The sequence below is a fragment of the Lynx rufus genome, unplaced genomic scaffold (genome assembly GCF_022079265.1).
Source record: "Lynx rufus isolate CCGP_SWC_20201006 ecotype Redwood Valley unplaced genomic scaffold, mLynRuf1.p SCAF_1, whole genome shotgun sequence".
Taxonomy (NCBI): domain Eukaryota; kingdom Metazoa; phylum Chordata; class Mammalia; order Carnivora; family Felidae; genus Lynx; species Lynx rufus.
In genome coordinates, this window is record NW_025814823.1 from 87,013,629 (window position 1) to 87,032,463 (window position 18,835).

The 18,835-nt window shown below is 37.8% G+C and overlaps 1 protein-coding gene across 2 annotated transcripts in view; it reads right to left on the reverse strand.

Moving 5' to 3' along the window:
- Positions 1-2,628: 2,628 nt before the first annotated feature.
- The window catches only part of GCSAML (germinal center associated signaling and motility like), a 46,790-nt gene continuing 30,583 nt past the window's right edge, over positions 2,629-18,835 (reverse strand). For both annotated transcript variants that reach the window (XM_047082264.1, XM_047082266.1), the window contains 2 exons: positions 4,245-4,273; positions 2,629-3,367 (listed from right to left, as the gene is read on the reverse strand). In XM_047082264.1, coding sequence (XP_046938220.1) covers positions 3,125-3,367; positions 4,245-4,273 — 272 coding nt within the window. In that variant the 3' untranslated portion in view covers positions 2,629-3,124. The remainder of the gene's footprint in view (positions 3,368-4,244; positions 4,274-18,835) is intronic.

Genomic DNA, 18,835 nt, shown 5'->3' on the forward strand with positions numbered 1-18,835 from the left:
GGGCTCGAACTCACGGACCGCGAGATCGTGACCTGGCTGAAGTCGGACGCTTAACCGACTGCGCCACCCAGGCGCCCCCAAGTCTTGGTTTTGACTCAGGTCATGATGTCATGATTTGTGAGGTCAAGCCCCTGCATTGGACTCTGTGCTAACAGTGTGGAGCCTGTTTCACATTCTCTCTCTCCTTCTCTCTCTGCCCCTCCCTTGCTTACTTTCTGTCTCTCTCTCTCTCAGATTAAATAAATAAATTAATTAATTAATTAAACTAAAAGAAAATTTTTTAAAAGATCAGCTGATAGCTTTATGGGATTTCCCTTGTATATAACTTTTCTCTTCTCTACTGCTTTTAAAGTTCTTTTATCACTACTTTTTACCATTTTATTTGTTATGTGTCTTGGTGTACATATCCTGGGGTTGATTTTTCGGGGGTTTTCTGTGCCTCCTGGATGTGGCTATCTGTTTTCTTCCCCAGATTAGGGAAATTTTCAGCTATTATTTCTTTAAACAAATGTTTTGCCCCCATCTCTCTGTCTTCTCTTTCTGGTATCTTTATAATGCAAATGTAGGTTTGATAATGTCACCTAATTCCCTTAACCTATTCTTATATTTTTTACAATTTTTTTCTCTTTGCTGTTTAGCTTCATTGCTTTCCATTATGCTGTCTTCCAGATCATTGATCTGCTCTTCTGCTCCCTCTAATATGCTATTGATTCCCTTTACTGTATGTTTTATTTCAGTTATTGAGATCTTTATCTCTGGTTCTTTTTTATATTTTCTCTCTCTTTGTTGAAGGTCTCACTGAGATTTTCTCCTCTTTCCTCAAGTCCAGTGAGTATCTTTATGACCATTACTTTGAATTTTCTAACAGGCATATTGCCTATTTGTTTCATTTTGCTCTTTTGCTGTGGCATTGTGCTATTCTTTTATTTGAGACATATCCCTCTATCTCCTCATTGTGTCTGACTGTCTGTATTTGTTTCTATGTATTAAGAAAGTCATCTATGTTCCTGATCTTGAAAGTAGTGCTTTATGAAGAAGAGTCCTATGGTGCCTTGTAGCACAATATCTCCTGTTCACCAGAACCAAGCACTCCAGGTGCATCTTCCATGTCAGTTGTATGTTCCCAACTCTTGCAGCTGAGCCATGTTTGTTTTCAGTCCAATTGTCTGCAGTGACCCATTTTGCCTGTTATATGCACACTAAGCTGGGTTTGGTTCTAGTTCTGTTAATGGGCTTGTCTCCAGCTGCCATGGGCTTGTAGTTGGCAGTGTCAGTAGTCAGAGCTGATGCCTCCCTCAGCCTATTTGCTGGGACTGCTGTCACAGTGAATGCAGGGCACTTTCACTATGCTGCCTCCTGAGAAACTTTTGTTGTTGGGATGATCTGGCCATCAGACCAGATGACTACTCTAAATCCATCTATTGAGACTTCAGTCACACCAACTTGAAAGGTGCTCTCCCTGTATTGTCCCCTGAAAAGCTTTCATTGGTGGGCGAGATCAGTTAGACTAGATGCCTGCCCCCAGTTCATCCACTTGGGTTGAAATTGCACTGATCAGTCAAGCACTGTCTCTGTGCTGCCAGCTATAAGATTCAGTTGCTGGGACTGCTGGTACACTGGTCTGATTATCTTCTCTTTTCCCCAGGGCAGGAGTCACTTCCAAGTGGTACTAGTCCCTGTTGGGGTTGCTTCCAGGGTGTGTTGGGGCTTGAGGCACTTTGGAGGGAGGCCTACAGAGTGGGGTGGGTTAGAGGGTGTAGATCTGCAGGGAAATGTGTGGGTGAAGTGCATGGAATTAGCAATGTGGAAGACATTCCTGCAAATATTGTCTGGTTATTTAGAAAATGGTGACCACCAGTATTTTTATTCTTGGTGAAGCCTTTTAATGATACCTGCCCCTCCAATACATGTTCTGAGATTAGTAAATAAATCTCTTGTACACTCTAGGCACTTTTCAAACTGCTGCTTCTATGCTGCATCTCAGCAGGGTTCACTCTTATGTTGTCTCCTTAAGGGTGGGCACTCAGTTTCCTATTGCCCTCCAGCTGTCCTAGAGATAAACCCACTGATTTTTAAAGTACCTGGAGTTAAGGCCCACTGACTATAGAAACCCACTTGTTTCCAAAGCCAAATGTTATGGGCACTTGTCTTAGTTCAGGTCCCCCATGCCTGGGGTATCTAGTGTAGACGTCTTATCTTCTTGTTTTACTATGCTTGTGGTGGCTTTCTCATTTGTGATTAGTCTTGACAAGTATTTGTTTCCCAACTATGTATCTTCCTTTTCTACTTTTTTCAATATGGCCTCCTCTTTATGATTAACTATGGAAGATCTGTTCTCCCAGTCTTCAGGACCTTTTCAGAGTTGGTTGCATTGATGTGTCTGTTATCTCAATGTCTCTGTGGGGCGAAGTGATCTCAGGATCTTCCTATGCCTTCCATCTTCCCAGAAATCCAATATACTGAATTTTAAGACTCAAAACTATTCACCTTCCTTCAGCAGAAGTAGCTAGTCATAGATTAAATTAATTAGTATGTTGTGAACAAAGCTATATGCACAAACCTTATATTTGTTTTTTACTAATCTTTGAATCTTGATTTACCATTGAAGGAAAATACAATAAACAACTAAATTTGATACATTTATTCTTTTATAATGACTCCCAGCTTCTCCTCTCAGAAAGGTCAATATCAAAACCTATGGATTTTTGAACTGTGACCTCAAATTAACAAGCAAAAACTTCCAATATGTGAAAAAAATCAAAATTTAAGTAAAAATCAGATTAACAAATGGTCTGGTCATTGATCTTATATTTTAAAAGTTTATTGAGTAGATTATACCTCAAAAATGAAATAGATTATGAGTGGAAATTTTGTCATTTGAAATTTGTAGAGCAGTGTTGGAATTGGATGTTAGGTCATATATTGATGGATGTTCAATGCCCTAGGAAGATTCCACCATTTCCATGTCCTCAAACCTTACAAAGAAATGTAGAATACTCTATAACCTTATGTCAATTTATATGGCTTAACCCAAACCACAAAGATGTCATGTTTCAGAGATGCAGAAACACTCCTTTGGAGGCTACTAGTTTGTATCATCTTTTTTGGTGGAAGCATGAGATTTCTAGTGGGGAAGCACAAGTTCATAATCATGGTCAGCGGTACAGGAAGAAGGCCTAGTAGCACAAGTCATCCTGAGAAGGGCATATTCTGTTTCGGGCCCATTTCTAAATGGCTTCACTGTCTTTGTGGTGGAGTCTATATTCTCATAACCATCATCGTTGGAGCTCAGGGAAGGCCTCCGATAGGAACTGTGGCTAATGACAGTGTAGCACACTTCCTCAGAACCACTGCCATTCTCATGTTCCTGCCAAGCACAGAAAAATAAAAATAATAATAAATAAAGGATCCAGGATCATCTATCAAATTTGAGCTCAACATCTGCCCTTTGTTTCTTCTTGTCTGATGGTGATCTTACATTAGGTATCCAAACTACTACTCATTATACTTTCATTTCACTTCAAATATTAAAAGGGAAAAGAAGGATACTATTATCCTTCTGAATATTTTTTTTAAAAAGTAATGATATACATTAAGTCACAGATATTCAGACATAATATATGCAATAATTATATGTCAATAAGTAGTTAGTCAAACTACATAAAAAATAAAGTGTCATAAGATAAAATACGATTAAAATTTTGAGCTTAAATACATTTTTGTTGCATAGACCATGAAAAAAAATGGAAAACATTAAAATACTGCATTATAATTAAATCAATAAAATGCTTGTGATATAGTATTAAAAGGAATAAACATTCTTTATGTGTCTATTAACCACCATGTGGTCCACCATGCTTGTAAATATAAATGCTAATTCCTGGGTTTAAACATTAGAAGGCAATATGGAAAGCTGAAAAGAATTAATGTTTTTGGTGGTCAAATTATAAGTGTAAATTGACTTAATTTTATTTTTGTTACAGTAGTTTTGAAAATTAAAATGATAAGCTTCAGTAGAATTAGGACAACAATAAGGACAACAACAAACTTGCCAATCATTTAAATCAGTTAAAATATATATTTTTTTAATTTTACAATTTTTGCATTAAAAATATAAGGAAAATTATTTAAAACATAAAGTGCTTTGCAAGTTCATTCAGAAATTATCAGAAGGACCTATAGCTACCCTTAAATAAAGTCATCTGTATTTTGACATTTATCACACAAGTTAATATTTTTATTACCTGATTAGAGGCAGATAAAACTTCTTTGCCTAAAGGATAAAAACAAAAATTGACATTTTTGGACTATCACAAGTTAGGGGGAAAAGGTTTTCAATACAGTGATCTAACTGCAAAGAAGCCCCTCATCTAAGCATGTGACACTATCTCATGTTGTTATGGAGGTTCTCAGACCTGAATGACAAGATCAAGAAAGAATTATGTTCAGGAAGCATTAATACTATGTTTCTGTGTAAGTGACATGCACCATATTTGCTGAATAAATATGGATTTTGGAATTGGGTAATAAAATTTTCTCCACAAACATGCCATAAAGATAAAGTATGGAAAGTTCAAAGAAAAAAAATTATATATGAAATTTAGGATATAAATTTGATTAAAGTATCATAGGGAAATCATATGTATTTTTTTTAATTTTTTAAAGTTTACTAACTTTTGAGAAAGGGAGAGACAGAGTGCAAGCGGCGTAGGAGCAAAGAGAGAGCAGGAGACAAAGAATCTGAAGCAGACCCCAGGCTCTTGAGCTGTCAGCACAGGGTCTGATGTAGGGCTTGAACTTGCAAACTGCGAGATCATTACCTGAGCCAAAGTCAGATGCTTAACCGACTGAGCCACCCAGACACCCCATATAATTTTTAAAGATAAGCAATCATAGAGATAGATACTCAAATAACAAGATTAACTATTTCAAATTAAATACAAATATATTCAGGCTAATTATATCTGTCAATGCTGAAGTAGTTTGTATTTTTGTTGTTAAGATTAGATTCACAAGTACCATTTTTTAGATACTTATATATTCACTTGTTCATGTCAATTTTTAAGAGTTTATTTGGTTTTTCATTTCCTTGCCTCAGGAGACATATCTAGAAAGAACTTGCTACAGACAATGCCAGAGAGGTTACAAAACTAAAAAGGTAACCTACAAAATGATAGAAGATATTTACAAATGACATATTTGATAAAGGTTTAGTATCTAAAACATATTAAGAACTTATAAAACTCAATACCCAAAAAACATAATCCAATTACAAAATGGGCAGAAGACTTAAATAGACATTTTTCCAAAGAAGACATCCAGATGACCAACAGACACATGAAAATATGCTTAACATCACTCATTATCAGGTTAATACAAATTAAAGCCATGTTGATACCACCTCACACCTGTCAGAATGGCTAAAATTAACAGGTGTTGGTGAGGATGTGGAAAAAGGGGAACCTTCTTGCACTGTTGGTGGGGATGCAAACTGGTGCAGCAACTGTAGAAAACAGTACGGAGGTTCTCTAAAAAGTTATAGTGTTTGTTTTAAAGTATAAATTGTCCAATATAAGTATTGCTACTCTGGATTTCTTTTGACATACATTTGCATGATAAATGTTTCTCTAGCCCTTCACTTTCAGTCTTTTGGAAGAGCAATTTAAGATCACTCAATGGCTGTTCCTACCCATTCAGCAGCCTGAACAGTGGGAGCTGCAGACTAGTTTTCAGTGGCAAGCTGAGTACTCCAGTCTTCAGTAGGGAACTGCTGAATAGGCGCAGAGGGCACCTGCATGCCTTCAGGGCAGTCTGCGACTTCAGGATGAGTGAACTCAGGAGGTGAAAAAGTACATTCACCTGGAAATTGCTCCTTGATCACAGTCTTTTCAGCAGAGGTGTGCTCTTTCTTTTCAGGATCTCTGTAGAAGTAGAGATCAGGTATGATATCCCTAAGTGTTCACAGGCTATATCATTCATTCAAACAACTTCCTGGGCAAGCATCCACCAGATCAGACCCATTTAGTGAGCTCCCTATTGTTGCACAAGATGGCAATGTCCACATAGTGCAGAGGAGAGTCTGTGTTACACAGAGCGATGGTAAGCAGGTTAACATAAGATGCCTCTGTGAGAGCTGCTTGTCAGCCCTGGGATCAGTAGCCATCAGAGGTCTTGGTTCCCAGAAGACCTCCTGGATCTAGTTAGTGAAGTTTCCAAAAATGAAATGGCCAGCAATAAGTGTGGCTCCAGTAGCATCAACACACTGCAGCCCAGCTCGCTGGCCAGTACTCCTGGATGGGATAACACTGACATCAGCCAGGTTTTCAATGGCAACACAGGCACAAGCTGCCAGCAGAAGCTTCTCTCAGGTTCTCTTCAGATCTATGATGTAGATGCCATAATTTTTCTTTTGTAGATATACTGTTCCATTTGGAAGTCAAGGTTGGTGCCACCTACCACAAGGAATTTGAGGACATCCTCCTCATTCATTTGCAGGACATCAAGTCTCTGGATTTTTCCCTTTCAGTTATGACTAGAATGCAATATCATATGAATCCCTCCCTGGGTAGCATGGAAAAGGATGGGTCTTTATTTTTTCAATCCATTCTGACACTTTATGTGTTTTGAGTGAAGTATTTAGTCCACTTACATTCAAAATAATTATTGATAGATATGTATTTATTGCCATTTTATTACTTATTTTGTGGTTGTTTCTGGAGATTTTCTCTGATCCTTGCTTGTCTTTCTATGCTTTCCTGATTTTCTTTAATGGTATATTTGGATTCTTTCTCTTTATTGTTTGCATGTTTACTACTGGTTCTTACTATATGGTTACTATTACATTTGTATACAAACTCTTCTTCAAAATGAAATCTATATTAAGTTGATAGTCATTCAAGTTTCAACCCATTTTTCCCCTTCCCTCCCCTGTTTTATGTTATCATATTTTATAACCCTTTTTTCTAGTGTGAGTTCCTTGACCAAATTTTATAGATATATTCATTTTTACTACTTTTCTGTTTCATGTGTTTACACTGTCACTTGAGATCTCTCCTTTGCACTTAAAGAGTCCTCTTTAGACTCAGGGAGACAAAATTTCAGAGGCAGCTGGGAAGATGGCAGCGTAGGAGGGCGCTGGGCCAACTGCGTGTCCTGCTGGTCACTTAGATTCCACTTACACCTGCCTAAATAACCCAGAAAACCAACAGAAGACTAGCATAACAGAGTCCACAGAGCCAAGTGCAGACGAGAGGCCCAAAGAAGAGGGGCCCCTCCCGAAGCGGATCTCCGAAGGAAAAGTGAGCTGAGCCTGCCCCTCCCGCCTCTGTGCACTTTGCCGATCCACCCCAGCTAATAAGCCAGATCCCCAGCACCACAAGCCTGGCAGTGTGCAAGTAGCCCAGATGGGCCACACCACCCCACAGTGAATCCCGCCCTAGGAGAGGGGAAGAGAAGGCACACACCAGTCTGAGAGTGGCCCCAGCGGTGGGCTGGGGGCAGACATCAACCTGACTGTGGCCCCGCCCACCAACTCAAGTTATTCAAGACAGCACAGGGGAAGTGCCCTTCAGTTCCGCACCACACCAGGGACTATCCAAAATGACGAAATGGAAGAATTCCCCTCAAAAAAACGTCCAGGAAAAAACAACAGGTAACGAACTGATCAAAAACGATTTAAACAATATAACAGAAAGTGAATTTAGAATAATAGTCATAAAATTAATCGCTGTGGTTGCAAACAGTATAAAGGACAGCAGAGAATCTATTGCTACAGAGATCCAGGGACTAAGGAACAGACAGGAGGAGCTAAAAAATGCTATCAATGAGCTGCAAAATAAAATGGAGACAACCACGGGATGGATTGAAGAGGCAGAGGAGAGAATAGGTGAACGAGAAGATAAAATTATGGAAAAAGAAGAAGCTGAGAAAAAGAGAGATGAAAAAATCCAGGAGTATGAGGGGAAAAGTAGAGAACTAAGTGATGCACTAAAGGGAAATAATCTACACATAATTGGTATTCCAGAGGAGGAAGAGAGAGGGAAAGGTGCTGAAGGTGTACTGAAGAAATCATAGCTGAGAACTTCCCTGAACTGGGGAAGGAAAAAGGCATTGAAATCCAAGAGGCACAGAGAACTGCCTTCAGACGTAACTTGAATCGATCTTCTGCATGACATATCATAGTAAAACTGGCAAAATACAAGGATAAAGAAAGAATTCTGAAAGTAGCTAGAGATGAATGTGCTGTAACATATAAAGGGAGACCTATAAGACTCGTGACCGATCTCTCTACTGAAACTTAGCAGGCCAGAAAGGAATGGCAGTAGATCTTCAACGTGATGAACAGAAAAAATATGCAGCCAAGAATCCTTTATCCAGCAAGTCTGTCATTTAGAATAGAAGGAGAGATAAAGGTCTTCCAAACAAACAAAAACTGAAGGAATTCGTCACCACTAAACCATCCCTACAAGAGATCCTAAGGGGGATCCTGTGAGACAAAGTACCAGAGACATGACTACAAGCATGAAACCTACGGACATGACAATGACTCTAAACCCATATCTTTCTATAATAACACTGAATGTAAATGGACTAAATGCGCCAACCAAAAGACATAGGGTATCAGAATGGATAAAAAAACAAGACCCATCTATTTGCTGTCTACAAGAGACTCATTTTAGACCTGAGGACACCTTCAGATTGAGAGTGAGGGGATGGAGAACTATTTGTCATGCTACTGGAAGTCAAAAGAAAGCTGGAGTAGCCATACTTATATCAGACAAACTAGACTTTAAATTAAAGGCTGTAACAAGAGATGAAGAAGGGCATTATAGAATAATCACAGGGTCTATCCATCAGGAAGAGCTAACAATTATGAATGTCTATGTGCCGAATACAGGAGCCCCCAAATATATAAAACATGACTCGCAAACATAACCAACCTTACTGATAAGAATGTGGTAATTGCAGGGGACTTTAACACTCCACTTACAGAAATGAATAGATCATCTAGACACATGGTCAATAAAGAAACAAGCCCTGAAGGATACATTGGATCAGATGGACTTGACAGATATATTTAGAAATCTGCATCCCAAAGCAATAGAATATACTTTCTTCTCGAGTGCACATGGAATATTCTCCAAGATAGATCATATACTGGGTCACAAAACAGCCCTTCATAAGTATACAAGAATTGAAATCATACCATGCATACTTTCAGACCACAATGCTATGAAGCTTGAAATCAACCACAGGAAAAAGTCTGGAAAACCTCCAAAAACATGGAGGTTAAAGAACACCCTACTAAAGAATGAGTGGGTCAACCGGGCCAAAAGCTTTGGGATGCAGCGAAGGCAGTCCTGAGAGGAAAATACATTGCAATCCAGGCCTATCTCAAGAAACAAGAAAATCCCAAATACAAAATCTAACAGCACACCTAAAGGAAATAGAAGCAGAACAGCAAAGACAGCCTAAACCCAGCAGAAGAGGAGAAATAAGAAAGATCAGAGCAGAAATAAACAATATAGAATCTAAATAAACTGTAGAGCAGATCAACGAAACCAAGAGTTGGTTTTTTGAAAAAATAAACAAAATTCATAAACCTCTAGCCAGGCTTCTCAAAAAGAAAATGGAGATGACCCAAATAGATAAAATCATGAATGAAAATGGAATAATTACACCAATCCCTCAGAGATACAAGCAATTATCAGGGAATACTATGAAAAATTATATGGCAACAAACTGGACAACCTGGAAGAAATGGACAAATTCCTAAACACTCACACGCTTCCAAAACTCAATCAGGAGGAAATAGAAAGCTTGAACAGACCCATAACCAGCGAAGAAATTGAATCAGTCATCAAAAATGTCCCAACAAATAAGAGTCCAGGGCCAGATGGCTTCCCAGGGGAGTTCTACCAGACATTTAAAGCAGAGATAATACCTATCCTTCTAAAGCTATTCCAAAAAATAGAAAGGGAAGGAAAACTTCCAGACTCATTCTATGAAGCCAGTATTACTTTGATTCCTAAACCAGACAGAGACCCAGTAAAAAAAGAGAACTACAGGCCAATATCCCTGATGAAGATGGATGCAAAAATTCTCCATAAGATACTAGCAAATCGAATTCAACAGCATATACAAAGAATTATTCACCATGATCAAGTGGGATTCATTCCTGGGATGCAGAGCTGGTTCAACATTCGCAAATTAATCAACGTGATACATCACATTAAGAAAAGATAAGAACCATATGATCCTGTCAATCGATGCAGAAAAAGCATTTGACAAAATTCAGCACCTTTTCTTAATAAAAACCCTCAAGAAAGTCGGGATAGAAGGAACATACTTACATATCATCAAAGCCATTTATGAAAAGCCCACAGCTAACATCATCCTCAATGGGGAAAAACTGAGAGCTTTTTCCCTGAGATCAGGAACACGACAGGGATGTCCACTCTCACCACTGTTGTTTAACATAGTGTTGGAAGTTCTAGCATCAGCAATCAGACAACAAAAGGAAATCAAAGGCATCAAAATTGGCAAAGATGAAGTTAAGCTTTCACTTTTTGCAGATGACATGATATTATACATGGAAAATCCGATAGATTCCACCAAAAGTCTGCTAGAACTGATACATGAATTCAGCAAAGTTGGAGTATACAAAATCAATGTGCACAAATCAGTTGCATTCTTATACACTAATAATGAAGCAACAGAAAGACAAATAAAGAAATTTATCCCATTCACAATTGCACTAAGAAGCATAAAATACCTAGGAATAAACCTAACCAAAGATGTAAAAGATCTGTATGCTGGAAACTCTACAAAGCTTATGAAGGAAATTGAAGAAGATATAAAGAAATGGAAAAACATTCCATGCTCAGGGATTGGAAGAATAAATGTTGTCAAAATGTCAATACTACCCAAAGCTATCTACACATTCAATGCAATCCCAATCAAAATTGCACCAGCATTCTTCTCGAAACTAGAACAAGCAATCCTAAAATTCTTATGGAACCACAAAAGGACCCGAATAGCCAAAGTAATTTTGAAGAAGAAGACCAAAGCAGGAGGCATCACAATCCCAGACTTTAGCCTCTACTACAAAGCTGTCATCATCAAGACAGCATGGTATTGGCACAAAAACAGACACATAAACCAATGGAATAGAATAGAAACCCCAGAACTAGACCCACAAACGTATGGCCAACTCATCTTTGACAAAGCAGGAAAGAACATCCAATGGAAAAAAGACAGTCTCTTTAACAAATGGTGCTGGAAGAACTGGACAGCAACATGCAAAAGATTGAAACTAGACCACTTTCTCACACCATTCACAAAAATAAACTCAAAATGGATGAAGGACCTGAATGTGACACAGGAAACCATCAAAACCCTAGAGGAGAAAGCAGGAAAAGACCTCTCTGACCTCAGCCGTAGCAATCTCTTACTTGACACATCCCCAGAGGCAAGGGAATTAAAAGCAAAAATGAACTACTGGGACCTGATGAAGATAAAAAGCTTCTGCACAGCAAAGGAAACAACCAACAACACTAAAAGGCAGCCAACGGAATGGGAAAAGATATTTGCAAATGACATATCAGACAAAGGGCTAGTATCCAAAATCTATAAAGAGCTCACCGAACTCCCCACCTGAAAAACAAATAACCCAGTGAAGAAATGGGCAGAAAACATGAATAGACACTTCTCTAAAGAAGACATCCAGATGGCCAACAGGCACATGAAAAGATGCTCAATGTCACTCCTCATCAGGGAAATACAAATCAAAACCACACTCAGATATCACCTCACACCAGTCAGAGTGGCCAAAATGAACAAATCAGGAGACTATAGATGCTGGAGAGGATGTGGAGAAACGGGAACCCTCTTGCACTGTTGGTGGGAATGCAAATTGGTGCAGCCGCTCTGGAAAGCAGTGTGGAGGTTCCTCAGAAAATTAAAAATAGACCTACCCTATGACCCAGCAATAGCACTGCTAGGAATTTACCCAAGGGATACAGGAGTACTGATGCAGAGGGGCACTTGTACCCCAATGTTTATAGCAGCACTCTCAACAATAGCCAAATTATGGAAAGAGCCTAAATGTCCATCAACTGATGAATGGATAAAGAAATTGTGGTTTATATACACAATGGAGTACTTTGTGGCAATGAGAAAGAATGAAATATAGCCCTTTGTAGCAACGTGCATGGAACTGGAGAGTGTAATGCTAAGTGAAATAAGCCATACAGAGAAAGACAGATCACTCTTATGTGGATTCTGAAAAACTTAACAGAAACCCATGGGGGAAGGAAAGGAAAAAAAAAGGAGGTTAGAGTGGGAGAGAGTCAAAGCAGAAGAGACTCTTAAAAACTGAGAACAAACTGAGGGTTGATAGGAGGTGGGAGGGAGGAGAGGGTGGGTGATGGGTATTGAGGAGGGCACCTTTTGGGATGAGCACTGGGTGTTGTATGGAAACCAATTTGACAATAAACTTCATATATTGAAAAAAACAAAATTTCAGTTTAAAAAAAAGGGTCCTTTTTAATATTTCTTGCAAGGCTGGTTCAATGGTCACAAACTCCTCTCATGTTTTTGTGTCTGGGAAACTCATTATCTCTCCTTCTATTCTGAAAGTCCTGGTGGACAAAGTATTCTTGGATGCAGATTTTTCCATTTATCATGTCTTATATAGCATGCCACTCCCTCTGGCCTACCAAGTTTCTGTTAAGAAATCTCCATCTAGGGGCGCCTGGGTGGCACAGTCGGTTGAGCGTCCGACTTCAGCCAGGTCACAATCTCGCGGTCCGTGAGTTCGAGCCCTGCGTCAGGCTCTGGGCTGATGGCTCAGAGCCTGGAGCCTGTTTCCGATTCTGTGTCTCCCTCTCTCTCTGCCCCTCCCCCGTTCATGCTCTGTCTCTCTCTGTCACAAAAATAAATAAACGTTGAAAAAAAATTAAAAAAAAAAAAAAAAGAAATCTCCATCTAGCGTTATGGCCCTCCATGTAAGTTAATAACTTCTTTTGTCTTGCTGCTTTTATGGTTTTCTCTTTATTGCTCTATTTTGCAAATGTATTTACAATGTCTTGGTGTTGGTTGGCATTTATTGATCTTGAAGGGAGTTCTCTGTGTCTCCTGGCTCTGGATGTCTGTTTCCTTCCCCAGATGAGGGAAGGTTTCAGCCATTATTTCTTCAAGTAAATTTTTTATGCCCCTTTCTCTCTTTTCTTCTTTTAGAACTACTATGATATGAATGTTATTATATTTGATGGAATCACTGGGTTCCCTAAATCTATTCTCCTTTTCATAATTCTTCCTTCTGTCTTTGTTCAGCTTCGTCGCATTCCACTACTTTGTCTCACAGACCATTAATTCATTCCTCTGACTCTCCTACCCTGCTGCTCCTTGCATCAAGTGCGTTTTTAATCTTGTTTATTTCATCCTTCATCTCTGATTGTTGTTTTTTGTTTTGTCCCTGTGGTAAGGGTCTCACTGTTGTCTTCTATTCTTTTCTCAAGCCCAGTGAGTATCTATATGATCATTGCCTTGAATTCTATATCAGGCATGTTACTTATATACGTTTCACTTAGATCTCTGCCCAAGGCCTTATGTTGTTCTTTCATTTGGGATAAATTCCTCTGTCTTCACATTTTGTCTAAGTCTCTGACTTCTTTTGTGTGTTAGAAAAGCCACTTATGTCTCCTATTCCTGAAAGTAATGGCCTTGTGAAAAAGAAGTTAGGTAGTGGCTAGCACCTCAGGGAGTGTGTTGTGTGTGCTGTGTGTGCTCTGCTCTTGTCTTCTGGCTGCTCCATCCTTCATGCCAGTCATCTGTAGAGGCTCTCCTTGCCTGCAATCGTCAGTATTTTGCCCCTAGTCAGAATGTGGTGAGTTTTAACTAGGTGTGCTTTGATATGCTTGTGTAATGAAACTTGACACCAGTACCACTGGAAGTGAGGCCCTGCAGAACTCTCTTGTTTTCTTGGGAAACATGGTGTGGGGAGGGGTTTTAGCTGGTCTTCTGGGGAAGTCCCATGCTGGGAGTGATGCAAATGTGACTGAAAAGAGCAGTTCACCAGATCACAGTTCCGTTGGTCTTGGTGTAAGCAAATTATCCAGTGTCTGCACTATGCTGTTTTTTGCAGGTGATCTGTGCTTATGCTGAGGTGTGCAGGTGATGGAAATGGCACTGGCCAGATCCTTTGTTCCCAGAGAAGTGTCTCCATGAAAGCTACCTCTCAGGGATGCATTCTGAGAAGACCAAATAATCTCCCACCCGTGTGCCCCAACTCCTTCAAATCATTGTTTCCATGCTGTCTGCTCCCAGGTTGTCAGCCCAGCATGCTGCCATTTAAAATTCCAACTTTTAGGCCCTACTGGTTGCAAGAACTCACAAAATTCAGGTGCTCTCATTTTCTAAGCCAATGGTTTTGGGGAAATGTTCTCCTTGTTCATTCCTCTGTTTGCTAATCTCTCTCCCATCCTTCTCTGCAACCATGGCTACCTCCCTTCTATAGCACCCGTGATCTTTTTCTCCCCGAAACTACATTTCTGCACTTCCTCCCTTCTTCATTGTGGTTTCTTCTTTCCCTTTCATTGTTGAGTTTGTTCTGTTACTCTTGCCCTCCATTTGTGGGGTATTTAGGATAATTTGCTTATCTAGTCATGTTTTTGGAATGAGGGAAGACTAGATTCCTCCTACTCCACTGCCATTTTCCTGCTCCCCACAACTAGTATTTTTTAAATTAGCAATATAGAATGAGGGAAGTCACAGAGTACTAAATATGGCAAAAATCCCAATTTATAAGAGGAATATTGAGTAATTCTTAAATTTACAACTTAATCGACTTGATGGTGACCCATAAAATCTTTGTATATATTAAATAAATTTAACAGTTTCTGCAAAACAACAATATGTTAATAATTTCTCATAGCTCACTATTTTTCATAAATAAAAAGTCATGTTCAATGCACTGATTTCATGTATAGAATAACATATATGTATGTATATACGTACATATACATATATATGTATATATATATAACTTTATAAATGTATTCATATACAATTATTTAATTAAACAAAATATCGACCTTAATACTGTTTTATTATCATGAACTGAGGGAATTACATGGCCTTAATACAATTCAATTATACCATTAACAAAAATTTGAAGAACCAACTATCCATATAAAGGGGATGAGAAAATCAGACTACTGGGTGAAGTAGTTATCATTATTGATGCTGAAGATGTTAAAATTTTCAGGAACAAGCATATTTAGTCTCAGGTTAAAAACATGGAACATGCCATGACTGCACTAAAGTCCAGTTGAATTAAGATTCAGAGTAGATTTCTTATTTAAAGTTAGGGTATTGATTAGAAAAGAATATGACTCTTAAAGTCAGAATGATAATATCTGGGAGAATTTCTGATGACTACAATTACCCTGAATCCCAACCTCCAAGGCTTTTGTCAGATGAGGCACTCCTTCTGTTACTGGATAATGAGGCTCTTCATACTGAAAACCTTGAAGACATCATCTTGTAAGAAAAAGTCAAAGATTATGCCTTATCAAAAGCACTTCAATGTATTTATCCTCAAAATGAAAATCAGACCCAACATGTCTTTGAAATGGGGTAGATTGTAATAGCAAGGTATTATGCTAAGAAAACACCAAATCAAGAAAACAAAAGTGTTAATTCAGCATCATGGTTTTGTTATTGAATGAATTCCTAGATTTTGAGGAAAGCATACGTATTTTATATGACTAAATGAATGTCTTCATATCAGTGCACTTACCAGAGGGTCTGGACTTAATACTGCAACTCAGAGATTTAAAAGCACTTCTAATCATTAATTAGAGTGGATGCCTAGAAATTGATCTCAGCAATGGCAAAATTAGCAAAATTAGCTCCAGTGTTTCATGTTGTATTAGTCTCCTTTTGCTGCTATAACCAATTACCACAAACCTGATGGTTAAAACAATACATGTTAATTATCTTAAATACTGGAGATCAGAATTACAAAATGAGTCTCACATCAAGGAATTGATATGGCTGAACTCATTTGTGCAGACCTTAGGGGAGTTACATTCTTTGTCTTTTCTAACTTCTAGAAGGTGGCCTCAGTCCTTGGATAATAAACCCCCTTTTTTCAATGCCTGTGATATAAAACCAGCATTGGCTGTTTGAATTTTACTCCTACTACATTATTATGACACTGTTTCTGCTGTTCCTCTCTTACACCATTTAAAGACCTTTGTGTTTACACTGGCCTCACCTGGATAAACCAGGATAGTCTCAGATGAAAATATGACACCACATACCCAAAATGTGGAGAGGAGAGGAGTGAAGAATGGATCCAAAGTTAAATAACCATCAACTTAATAAGACTGCTACATGCAGAAGTTGTTATAAACAAACCTAATGTTAACCACAAATCAAAAACTAGTAAAAAATACAAAGAATAAGGAAAAAGAAATTTAACTGTAACACTAAAGAAAATCAGCAAACTATAGAAGAGAGAACAAGAATGTAACAAAGAAAATATTCAGAAACAACCACAACAAAACAAGTAATAAAATGGCAATAAATATGTATCTACCAATAACCACATTGAATGTAAATGAACTAAATGGTCCAATCAAAAGACCAAAAGGATTTTAAAAAAAGACAATACTCATCTATATACTGCCTACAAGAGACTCATTTGAGAACTAAAGATATTCGGGGCACCTGGGTGGCTCAGTCAGTTAAGCAGCTGATTTTAGCTCAGGTCATGATCTCACGGTTCATGGGTGTAAGCCCCACATAGGGCTCTGTGCTGACAGCTCAGAGCCTGGAGCCTGCTTCAGATTCTGTGTCTCCTTCTCTTTCTACCCCTCCCCTACTGGTGCTCTGTTTCTCTTTGTCTCTCAAAAATAAATAAAACTCTTTAAAAATTAAAAAAAAAAGAAATAAAGATACTTGCTAATTGAAAGGGAGTGGGAGAAACATCTATTATGCAAGTGGATGTCAAAAGAAAGTTAGAGTACAATACTTATATTGTACAAAATAAGCTTTAAAATAAGTAATAAGAGAAAAAAAGGACACTATATAATAATAACAGGGACAATCTAGCATGAAGAACTAACAATTGTAAATATTTATGCACATAGCATAGGTGCTCCCAAATCCATAAAACAGTTAATAAGAAACATAAAACAATAAATTGATAATAATACAATAGCAACAGGGGACTTTCACACCCCATTGCATCAATGAACATGTTGTCTAAATGAAAATCAACAAAGAAACAATGGTTTTGAACAGCACGCTGGACAGATGGACTTGACAGTTATATTCAGAACATTCCATCCTAAAACAACAGAATACACATTTTTTTCAAGTGCAGATGACATTCTCCAGAATATATCACATATTAGGCCAAAAAACAAACCTCAACAAATTGAAAAAGATTGAAATCATACAATGCAACTTTTCTGACCACAACACTATGAAACTAGAAGTCAACCAAAAGAAAAAATCTGGACAGAACACATATATATGGAGGTTAAATGATATGCTACTAAATAATGAATGGATTAACCAAGAAATCAAAGAATAAATTTTTAAAAAGTACATGGAAAAGGGTGAAAATGAAAGCACAACTGTCAAAAACCTTTCGGATACAGCAAAAGTGGTCATAAGAGAGAATTATATAGCAATGCAGATCTACCTCAAGAAGCAAGAAAATTTTCAAATCAACAGCCTAATCTTACACCCAAAGGAGCTAGAAAAAGAACAAGTGAAACCTAAAGCCAGAAGAAGAGGAAATAATAAAGATTAGAGCAGAAATAAATGATATAGAAACAATGAAAAAAGCAGAAAAGATCAATGAAACTAGAAGCTATTCTTAGAAAAAAATAGTAAAATTGATAAGCCTGTGGTCAGACTACTCAGAAGAAAAGATAAAGGACTCAAATAAATAAAATCACAAATGAGAGAGCAAAAATAAGAAAAATCACAGAATAACAATTATAAGAGAATATTATAAAAAACTATCAGCCAGCAAATTGGACAACCTAGTAGAAATGGAAAAATTCCTAGAAACATATAAATTACCAAAATTGAAACAGAAAGAGTAAACCTGAAAAGATGAATTACCAGCAAAGTAATTCAAACGGTAATCAAAAACCTCCCAACAAACAAAAGTCCAGGGCCAGATGATTTCATAGGCAATTTCTACCAAACATTTAAAGAGAGTTAGTATCTATTCTTCTCAAACTAAAATAGAAAAGGAATGAAAACTTCTAAATTTCTATGAACCTAGAATTACACTACTTGCAAAACCAGATAGACTCCACTAAAAAAAGAAAACTACAGGCCAATATCTCTGATGAACACAGATGCAAAAATCCTTGACAACATAGTATCAAACAATTTCAACAAAACATGAAAAAGGTAAGAGAAAGGATAACAGCCATATGATAATTTCAATACATCCAGATAAAGCATTTGACAAACTACAACATCAATTCATGAAAAAAAAATTAACAAAGTAGCTTTAGAAAGAACACACTTCAACACAATAAAGGCCTTATATAAAAAACCAACAGCTATCATCATTTGTAATGAATGAAAACGGAGAGCTTTTCCCTTAAGGTCAAGAATAAGAAAAGGATATCCACTCTCACCTCTTTTATTCAATATAGTAATGGAGGCCCTAGCCACCACAATCAGACATACATACATACATACATACATGGCATGTGATCAGTAAGGAAGAAGTAAAAACTTTCACTATCTTCAGATGACATGATACCCTATATAGAAAACTTGAAAGGCTCATCCA